Genomic DNA, 10,672 nt, shown 5'->3' with positions numbered 1-10,672 from the left:
AAAAAAAAAAAAAAAAGCCATCCTGGATTCGGGTCTCCTGGCTTGTAGCCAGGGCCTCATTTCACAATTATTGGCTCGGTAGCTTCCCCCGGCCTGGGACCCTTCACCTCAGACTTTTAACTTAAGATTTTGATGCGTTTTTTTCCCGTGAGTTTTCTCCAAAAAGTCCTGGATATTTGTTGCCATAGATAACTGCTGGTCCCCTGCCCAGTGATCAGACGATTCCTCCTGAGCCTGTCTTTTCCCAGGAGGATCAGTGTTTACCTGATCAAGTAGGTAGGGTCTGGTGTAGCCCAAACTAGGGTTAAACTCACTGTGTAATGGAAGATAGCTGTTCTGTCTCCTACCTGCTGGAATTACAGGTATAACCACCACACCGGGCTACCATTCAAATTCCCTTACTCTAGTTGTGTGGCTCTCAAGGCAGGCTCCATTCTAAAGGTAACACCCACAGAGTTTGCAACTAAAAACAGCACTGGGCAGGCTTTTAATCCCAGCATTTGGGAGGCAGGAGGATCTCTGTGACAGTTCGAGGCCAGCCTGGACTACAGAGCCGTTCCAGGACAGCCAGGGCTACACAGAGAAACCTTGTCTCAAAACAAACCATACAACAAACAGAAAACCAACACTGAAGAGATGGTTGAAACCCAGTTTATTAGACCAGAGGCATGCGTCACCCAGAGCCCCTCCTGCTGCCCCCCCCCCAAGCCAGTGCACATTTCTCAGCTTTGCCCTGTTTCTTTCTGGGGAGTTCTGATCTCTAAACAACTCTTGAAAACCAAGAGGTCTCAAAGATGCCAAAGCCTTGCTCTCTGGCTCCAGGCCAACGCACACAGGCGATCTGCCCATAAGTCCTGTTTTGGGATTAGAGACCAAGAGACAGTGGGGACAGAGAAGGCCAGGAATGAGATTGGAGATCTGGCCTGGGAAGGGCATCTGGTGGGGGTGAGGAGGCCCTCTACCTCACCTTGTGGCCCCCTTAGGGTAGGGACACACAACAGCACGTCTTTCAACTTCTGCTCTAGGCCTATCTCTTTCCTCATGTGACCACGCCCTGACTCACCAGAAAATGCAAGCAGTGGGCCTGGGCATCTAGGTGAGGACTGCGCCCTGGGCACCCGGAGGAAAGAAAGGCCACTGAGTCAGGGCTCCGGCTTCTGGCTGTGGGTACCCACCGCCCAGCTGCAAGAGGGAGTCACCAATCCCCAGCCTCCCTCCCCACCTCCTGTCTGTAATTCTCTCCGCTTAGTGTCCTCCATTCCTGGGTAGGAGCTACCTCTCCAGCAGTCCCTTCCCTCAGGGAGGCCACAGTCAGCCAGGCAAAGGGCACTGGGATAGGTGGAGCAAGGTGGGGAGGGCAGAGAGTGCCCCGGTCGTGGGGGCAAAGGGCGAGGCCAGAAAGAGGCAGAGCTTGTAATTCACAGCTTCCTTTATGTCGCCACCGAGACAGTGCGAAGGTTACAATGCGCGTGTCATCTCCTTGTGCTTCTCAGAGGGATGTGTGTACACAGTACAGTACAGACACCAGTGGGGAATCCAACTCTTTATACAGGCAAAGGCATTCAGAGACAGGAGGATGGGGGGAGAGACAGGAGGGAGAACTAGGGGCCGGAGGACGGTTCTTGGAGACAAGAGGGAATGGAGGGGGAGACAAACAGGGCCGGAGGGGAGTATATACAAGGTTATAGTAATATAGAGTCTGTATCATATAGAAATAGAAAATGCAGATGAGGTTGCCGAGAGAAGCGGATGAAGTCGGGGAAGAGGACTTGGGATTGTTCCATAAGAAAATTTATGGAAGTGGCCTTCTGCAAAGGCCTCTGAGAGAGAAGCCAGTGAGGTCAGGCCGGCCGCGCCCCTCTCCCTGAGCCGGGCGGGCGCTAACCAGCCAGGTCTTCTGGGGGATGTCACAGAGGGCTGCCTCTTGGGATCTCTCTCCAGCAGCTTTGGGGTGGAGGCGACTTACAGATATTGGGATGTGGCCTACAGCACCAGGGCCACACGGAGTCCCAATCGCTACTTCTTCAGGAAATCCTCTGCCCCGTAAAGATTCCGTATGCGTGAGGGAGCAGGAACTGGGCACGGAGTCCTTACCTGGAGACTTGGGCTCGTGGGGAATCACCCGGCTGAGAGCATCTCTTAAGGCTAGGGAAGCCCCCTCACCAGCCCTCTCCTTTAAGGTACATTCTCTGGTTTTGGGCCAAATTTCAGACCCTAGAGATCCCCTCCACCCCTCACTAGGAGGGGGCTTTGGTGACTGGAGGCAGCAGAATGTAGGTGGACACTCAGATGACATATAGCCAGACAGACAGAATTCAGGCTTGGAGCTGGGGGCGGCAGCGTGGAGCAGAGGGGCAGCCTGAGGTCGCGGGCTGATCTCTCTCTCTCTCTCTCTCTCTCTCTCTCTCTCTATTAGTTTAATTTCGTTAAAATAAAAAGATGAGATAGAGGCTGGGAGAGGACTCTATGGTCAAGACTCCTTTCTCACCACAGACAAGAGGGAACCACTGCCCAGGAATGCAGTTTAAGTCCCCAGGGTAGCTGGGGGCAGTTAGAGACCCCTTGCTCCCCCAGCCCTCCCCACCTAGGCCTTTGGTACAGCGGCTGGCGAGGGCTTAGCAGGTAAAGTCCTCAAACGTGCCTCGAGCGGGATGGTGAGGTAGGATGTTGGCAGCGTACGTCATCCCGGCAGGATGTCCTCGGAGGCTCTCGCAGGGATTCTAAGAGAAGGACATAAGACAGGGACGAGTTACAGAAAGGGATACAGGTAAGACAGGTGGCGTGGAGATGGAGTTGGTGTGAGGCTGTGGGGGAAGGGCACGCCGGAGGTCGCCTCCCTGCCTTGCTCCCTCACGTGTCTTTTGACGTCATCCAGGCTGAGCGCCACGCCCTTATCTGCGCTGCTCCTCTTAGCCTCCTTCTGGCACTTCCCACGTCTACACAGGCGGTGCTTAATGACCTGGGAGAAGTTCAGGGCAGGGTGGGTGGGCCGGAATCCCCAATCGGGGTGGCCCCGCCCAGCCCTGCCCCCTTACCTCCTTACCTCGTAGGCATAGTCAAAGAGTTCCAGCACTGTGAGGATGCTGGCCCCGATGAACAATCCCATCTGGCCCCCGATGTCACCTGTGGGGTCATGTCAGAGAGGTTAGTGGACTCAGGACCAAGGGGCTTTGGGGCACAATAGGACTGGGGCAGGCCAGCCATGTTTGCCGAGATTGGTGCCCCCGATACAGAAGGGTCAGACCACCAGACTCTGGCAGGATTTTTATTCTCTATTCTTTTTTGTATTTTCCTTCCCCAAAATGAATGTTTCTTATTCAAGAAAAAATAAATTCTTTACAAAACACACTACTTTTTTAGTGTCTGGACCACTTTCCAAGGACATATGGAGCAGGTTCTTCTGCCTCTATCCCTCAACCCCTCCTCTGATGCCTGACTGGTCCACGTTGTCCTAAGAGAAGGCCTGGTCCATTTTCTCCACTTCATGCCATACCAGAGGGCTCAGGGAAGGGCCCCTGGGGATGGGACAGGCTGAGGGCACCTAGTTTGGGGTGGGAGGGAGCCGTATCCTATCCTAGGCATAGGAGAAGGTTGATCCCTCCCAAGCTCACCCAAAAGCCCTGCGATCTCATAGGCCTTCTTCTGCTCGATGGTCTCATAGTTGAGGACTTCAAAGAAAATGTCCAGCACCAGAATATTCTCCCTGCACAGAGGGGAGAGGGGGAAAAAAAGAAAGCTAGCTTCAAGTCCTACCTCTGCCCCTTTCTAGACCTCAGCGTGAGCCCCTCTGAGGCGGTGTTCCTTGTTCCTGCGATGCTAATGAAGAGCCCTGCCTTCTAGGGGTGCTGTGAGGATTCAATTAAATGGCATGCGTGAAGAGACACTTTGCATGCTGGCAAGTGGAGGCGATCCCAGTTACATCGATGGAGATGGAGTTAGAAGATAAAAGAAGGAGAGAGGAGGAGAGTGCCTGAATTACTTATTCCAGCTTGATTCCCACCCCACACACACACACAACCCACACGCTTCAGGTGCCTCTTGGACCTTCTGTGACTTATCTCCACTTCCCTGTGCCCCCAGAGACTCTTGTTAAAGTCCACCCATACCCTCTGCAGTCCTTGTACAAGGGCCCTGCCCTGAGCCTTACCCTATGTACTGTTCAGATTTGTTGAACTTCTTGGCCAGGTACTTGGCCGAGGCTTTGCTGGGGATCTTGACCATGGACAGCTCCTTGCCGTAGCGGGTCAGGTTGCAGGGCATCTCACACACACAGTATTCCTGGTCTTTTTCCACTAGGAAGTCTGTACCCATGTGAAAAGAACAGGTTGAGTGGTGTCCTCCTGCCAGTGCCTTCCCAATATGGACATACCGATCCTACCCCAGAGATCCCTAGGACCCTCTCTCAATCACCTCAGCCCTGCATCTATCCTCAGCTCATCCTCACCCAGCCTTCCTGCCCCTGTATTTAACCGGGATTCTAAAGGACCAACCATCTGAGGCTGAAAGAGGGTGAAGGCTCTCCCAAGAGACTCTTATTAATTCGTCACAGAGACCTTCGAAGGTGCAGTTCTCGGCTTTTAGAGGCAGATGCAGACATTGGAAGCATACAGACATTGTCCAATCAAATTTAACCTTGATCTCAGTGGCCTGTGCATGGGACAGACAGCATTTTCTTCCCTCCCCCTAACTGTCCCAGGTCAAAGATGCTCACCCAGAGCAGGGTCTGCACACTCCTTGTACTGCTCCGGAGTACAGTATGGGGCATCCCCTGCAAAGGAAAGGAGAAGGACAGGTAGAGATTAAAGGGGTCTCGTGATCCTGTGGTACTATGTAAGGAGGAAGCTGGAAGCTGGGACAGAAGCCAACCCTGGTGCCCTGGAAGGGACCTACTCTCCAGCCCACCCTTTAAAAACCCTCCCCCTACTCCCTGCAGACATAGGCAGGGACCAAGAGACAAGAGCCAGAAACAAAAGAAATGAAGTGATCAGGGACCAGGGTTAGGAAAGACAATACAGACGGAGCACGGGTGAGGGGCAGCGTAGCCTGAGATAGCCCAGGGCTGTGCTCGGAATCTTGAGCCCGACCTGGCATGTGCACCATACGGCAGTTGCAGTTTTCCACCAGGTAACGCGTTTCACAATCAATCCGGCAGGCCGTGATGCTGTAGGAGTCGAAGAAATCCGAGTCCATGGTAACAGCATTGCAGGTGCCCCAGGGTGAGGGCAGGTAGATGAGCTGCTGGGAGAGCCGGGGAGCTGGGGAAGTGTGGGGGCTTCTCCCCAACTCCCCGTAATGGACTTCTCTGCCAAGATATGGAGCTTGGGAGTCTTACCCCTGGAGCGCTAAGGTCTTAGAGTTTACAGAGTGTTCCTCCCATTCTTGATCACCCACCACTGTGAGTGTGTGTGTGCATGTGTGTGTCATGTGTGTGTATTTGTGTGTCATGTGTATGTGTCAAGTGTGTGTCAAGTGTGTGTGTGTGCATGAGTGTGTATTTGTGTATCATGTGTTTGTGTCAAGTGTGTGTGCATGTATGTGTCAAGTATGTGTGCATGTGTGTGTGTCAAGTGTGTGTATGTGTGTGTCATGTGTGTGTGTCAAGTGTATGTGTATGTATGTGTATATATGTGTCGTGTATGTGTCAAGTGTGTGTGTGCATGTGTGTGTATGTCATGTGTATGTGTCAAGTGTGTGTGTGCATGTGTGTGTGTTTGTGCCCCCATGCATAGTCTAGAAGTAGACGTAGATGTCGGATATGTTCCTCTATTTCTCTCTACTTATTGTTTTTGAAGGAGGAGCTCTTGTTGAATCTGGGGCAGCTCATTGGCCAGCTTCAAGGATCCACCTGTCTCTGTAGCCCCCCCAGGTAGAGCTGGGGTTACAATTGTGCACCACTCTGGTTTCCATGGGTGTTGGGGTCTCATTTGAGATCCTCTTGATTGCATAATAAACTCTTTACCCACTGAGCCATCTCCCCAGTCCCCAGAATTCCATCTCAATTCCCCAACACCTGCTGCAGCCCCTCACCCTCTGCTCCTGGCAAGACACAAATGTCTGGAAGCCTGGGGCCACGCCGAAGCCCAGCTGGTCGATGAAAGGAGGCTCGTCCTGACTGTGGATCTGCACTTTGATGCCTGCTTCGAACGATGTCTCGTCTGTGAAGATGAAGGCATGAGAACCGGGAGGATTTCTGAGTCCTTAATCATCTCCGGAACATGGGGCATCACACCTCCCTCCCTGGTAATAAGCAGCTCCCACTGGGACTTAGTAAGGAGGCAGTGGGGTCCAAGCACATCTCCATCCTCCTATGTTAGCAACTCCACCACACTCCAGTGACCTCAGGATCCTACACACCTCTCTTACCTGGCGTCGGCAATGCATCTTGCTGTTTCAGATTATTTCTCCTGGACTGTCACTGTCTCGGCCCCTCTCCATCTCTCCTCATCCCCTTCTCTTTTCTCCCCATCTCTCTGCCCCCAAGTCCCCTGAGACCAGACAGCCAGGCAGTCCAAGAAGAAAGGGAGTTATTTATAGAGTGAGTGGCGGCCACTGATGGAAGAGGATGCCTGGTTACCTTGGAGAGTAACTAAACCAGGAAGGAGGAGCCAGGGAATCAAGAGTGTGGAAGTCACATAAGGGCAAAGGCAAACATGGTGAGATCTTGGGAGAAAGGGGATGAATCTGAATTTGGTGTTAGAGCCACACAGTAGAGCCCTACTTGAGTCTAGGGCCAGAGGGACTCAGAGAAACCCAGGGAGGGTGTTCCTAAGCAGGCTAACATACCAGTCTCTCCCCACACAGGCAAGTATTCATCTTGCTGAATGTCCAGCATGATCTCCAGGCCGTTACCAGTCCCACCTTTCATGGTCTTCAGCCGTGGCCGCCCATCTTGGCCCGAGTTGAATGTGTAGCACTTCCCATACCTTGTGAAGACCTGGTGGAGGGCAGAGTAGAGAATATGAAAGTCCTGCCAGCCAGACGAGCTTCTGGTCCTGTTTAACCAGTGAGAACTACAAGGGATTGGACACAGGCAGACAGAGAGAGTGGAGTGCTGATCCCCTCTCTGCGTCTCTAAAACAGCAGTGGCTTAGCCCCTCATCATTGTAACATTGTAACTATTGCCAGGAGGACTCCAGTTGTGCTCCTTCAGCCTAGGAGTGATACAATTCCCCACTAAGGCTGACTCCATCGCCCTCCCTTACTGGTTTCCTTAATCCTGCTCAGGGCTTGCAAATAGCCCCTTTGTTAAAGTCTTTTCAACCGAACTATCAAGAGACAATCTTGCTGGGACCCTAACGTGTGCAGCTGTCACCATGATCCTATAACTGCTAAACCTCTGAGGCCTTCTGAAGCAGATCTTTAGATGTTTGCTTTGGGATTTCACCCCTGAGTTAGAAATCCTTCCAAGGCCTTCCTCCACACCTAAGCCCCTCAAAGCTAAGCCTTTCAGTCTCTTCCCTCTCTCAGCCTCTCTCGTGCCCACCATTGTCCCATTGTCAGTAGAACCCAAGAGCAGCCCCAGTTGCCACACCAAGATCCAAACTTACTCCAGCATATCACCTCTTCTCCCAGGAATCAGGACTGAATACCACAGCATGGCACACTTAGATGCTTGGGTGAGGCACACAGAGGGCCTCAAGGGAGACGTTTTGCTTTTTAGAAGATGCTGTGGCCTCTGCTCTTACTGAGGCCCAGTGGCCCAAAACACCGAGTTACAATCGCTTCAGGGACTGGAATGACACCCATGCACTCCTACATGGTAGGGCATAGAGGGATGGGTATGGAAGGGAAGGCCAGGCATCTGAAATCTACACGGGCTAGAGGGGCATCAGGTTAGACCAGACTATGAGCTAATCTAGGGAGATCGTGGGACGACAGCTGGTTCCATATCTAGAAAGTCCCTTTACCTCTGAATGTGAAGGTGCTAAGAGCAAGGGCTTTGATTTAGAGGTTTCTCAACTTCACCAACAGATGGACCACACACACACACACACACACACACACACACACACCTAGAGAGAGCGAGTGAGAGAGAGAAAGAGAGAGAGAGAGCACTGGTAGGGGCTGGACTCCCATAGGAAAGAGCACAGAAGACAAAGTAAGGATGCAATGAAGTTCCTGTTGTGAATCTGTTGACAAGGTGTTGGGGGTAAAGGGAGGCCTGCCCTCTCCATCTATGACTCCATTCTGCACTTCTAGATAAACGGTGACTCCTCCCCACAACTATCACTCCAGGGTGATAGTCAACAACTGGCCAGTCACAGGCAGCCCCCAGCAGGTCAAAGGTTGACCTCATAGCTAGAACAAGGTTTGGGGCCATGGAGAGGTCTGGAAAAGAGCAGATGAGACTAAAGGCTACTCCAGGCATCAGAACAGCAGCTAATTACTGGTGGCGACATATCTCAAGACACAACTAGGAAAAGCTATGCACCTGGGGGCCCCTTAATCTAGCTGCAGACGCTGGGATCCTAGGTGAGTTCTAGCCCAGGTTAGGTAGGGTTCAGCAGTTACCAGCCCCAGCCTCAGGAGCCGACCTGATGGCCAGAGAGAGCCATGGCATATACTCTTGGGGTGTTGTGGTAAGCATGGGTCCCACTCACCACTGAGAAGTTGTGGGGACCACAGGGGCCCCCACAGTAGGAGCAATAGAGCAGCATGTCCTCCAGGCGGTGGCAAGAGCGGTTGTAGAAACGATGGAGATTAAAGGGCTCGCCCGAGAAAGCCTCTGGCCCAGGTGGAGCGAGGGGCACCCCAGGATCGTCGCTCTCATCCAGCCCGAGCATGGGAGCCAGGTAGAGCAAGTCAGGGTAGCTGAGCTGGGACAACCGCACGGCATTGGTGTTACAGAAGGTGACAGCTGGGAAAACCAGCTCTGTGGTGGCCACTTCATCTAGCAAAGTCACGTGCGGGTAGCTGAGGTAATAAGCAACTCGGTCCCCTACCTGGCACAGGAAGGCACCCAGTGCTATGACAAAGGCCACCGCCCATAGGGCCTGCCGTGGCCCTGGGCCCCCTTCCACAAAGACATGGCTGGCACCGTGGAGGGTACAACTGTTGGCAAAGGCCACCAAGTCCCTAGGTGAGTCACCCTCATCCAGCTCCGTCCCTGACTCCTTTTCCTTCTCTTCTTCTTCTTCCGATTCTGAGCTGTCCTGCTGCTGCCGGTGGTGGTGGTGGGGACCCCAGATATCTCCCATGGATCCTGGGGCCTCCTCTCCAGAGGAGAATGACACAGAGCAAAAGATCTGGATGGGCATCTTCTCCAGGAGACAGGAAGAAGGTGCCGGAGGGGACGGAGATTGGACTTCAGGTGTGGTCCAGCAGGGCCAGCTACCTAACCCTTTGGCCAGGCCTCCGCTGGCCGGGCTGTTTGTCCTTCCTCACCAGAGCCTCTGTGGCAGTGTGGCTGAGCTGGGGCAGGGCATGAGGAGGAGGACCAGTCTGCTCTGCTAGAGAGGGCGTGGCCTGTGCCGATGATGAATAATTGATGCTGAGCTGCTGAGAAGGGGGGGCCTTGCCAGGGATGGGGAGAGCTGAAGACCTTTGTCTGACACTGGCTTCGTCTGGGTGAGGGTTTTGGGCTCTTGGTACCCTCTCCTCAGGTGAGATGAAGCCTGCTCCTCTCACTGCCAGGATGACCTCAGTTGCTGCCCTCTTCCAGGACACACACAATACTCTCGTCCTCCACGGCTCCCCCACACGCCCCTCGGCGTCCCCACCCCAGTTCTGTGGGCTCCTTTTATTCTCATTTCATCTAGCTCTGGTTCTGAGCTCTCCAAGCCTCCCGTCCTCTGCAGGCATTCTCTCTAACTCCTCTCCACCCATAGCCACTCATTGACACCCCCTCCCCATCTCCCAGCCTCTGTTCACTATTATTTCTTTGATACTTAGTTACCTTCCCATCACCCACCCGGATTTACCTTGTTACTCCCTGAATCTCCACTACCCTTGCCATTCCCGACCCAACACTAGTCTCTTAACTCCCACTCTCCCCTAACCTACAGCTCTATTTTAGGTCCGCATCCCTCCGCCAAGCCAAGCGCAGCACACTTAGGTCTCATTCCCTCCCCCCACCCCCATTTTTTGTGGCTTGTGGGGCAGCCCGGGTTCCATTAGCAGATATTTCTCACTGACCACAGACTCATTTCTGACCAGTTCCCAGCACTGGGGGAGGGACTCTTGAAGCTGAAAGCTTGCTGACAGAACACTACCATGCCCTCCACGGTCCCCAGCTTGCCCTCCCCCCTAAAAAACAAAACAAAACAAAGCAAAACAACAAAACCATTTTAGAAGGGGAATGTGAGAGGCTTTTCCTCCAGAGGGTGGAAGGAACTGTGACCAGTGTGGAGACAGAAAGTCCTGGAGCAGCTGAACAGAGCTTGGAACCAACCTGAGAGCTGCCCTCAAGCTCTGGTGCCTCTCACCTGCCTCTCAGCTCTGGTATTGAGGCTGCCTCTGCCCTCCTTGGACCAAGCCCTACCCCCATGCCCCTGGCCCTTCTGTGTGCTCTGGTCACCCAGGGCCACTGGATGAGGAACTTGGAACTTGAGCCAGCAGCCAAGTCTCTAGGGCCAAGAAGGTGACCTAAGAGAGGGAAGGGAGGGAGGGAGGAAGAGAGAGAGAGAGAGAGAGAGAGAGAGAGAGAGAGAGAGAGAGAGAGAGAGAGAGAGAG

The 10,672-nt window shown here is 53.3% G+C and overlaps 1 protein-coding gene across 3 annotated transcripts in view; it reads right to left on the bottom strand.

The window, feature by feature from the left end:
- Nucleotides 1-567: 567 nt before the first annotated feature.
- Asic1 (acid sensing ion channel subunit 1) overlaps nt 568-10,672 on the bottom strand; it is a 31,596-nt gene continuing 21,491 nt past the window's right edge. Inside the window, exons 1-10 of one of the 3 annotated variants that reach the window (XM_021183598.2) lie at nt 8,601-9,257; nt 6,784-6,934; nt 6,028-6,155; nt 5,085-5,235; nt 4,712-4,768; nt 4,148-4,301; nt 3,612-3,703; nt 3,044-3,123; nt 2,855-2,959; nt 568-2,720 (exon numbers count right to left, since the gene is read on the bottom strand). In XM_021183598.2, coding sequence (XP_021039257.1) covers nt 2,616-2,720; nt 2,855-2,959; nt 3,044-3,123; nt 3,612-3,703; nt 4,148-4,301; nt 4,712-4,768; nt 5,085-5,235; nt 6,028-6,155; nt 6,784-6,934; nt 8,601-9,257 — 1,680 coding nt within the window. In that variant the 3' untranslated portion in view covers nt 568-2,615. Of the gene's footprint in view, nt 2,721-2,854; nt 2,960-3,043; nt 3,124-3,611; nt 3,704-4,147; nt 4,302-4,711; nt 4,769-5,084; nt 5,236-6,027; nt 6,156-6,783; nt 6,935-8,600; nt 9,258-10,672 lie in introns of those variants that run through there. The other 2 variants (XM_029469375.1, XM_021183599.2) reach the window with 2 other exon arrangements.

The sequence above is a fragment of the Mus caroli genome, chromosome 15, assembly GCF_900094665.2.
Source record: "Mus caroli chromosome 15, CAROLI_EIJ_v1.1, whole genome shotgun sequence".
In the NCBI taxonomy this organism is placed as follows: Eukaryota; Metazoa; Chordata; class Mammalia; order Rodentia; family Muridae; genus Mus; species Mus caroli.
This window is presented reverse-complemented; position numbering and strand designations above follow the sequence as displayed.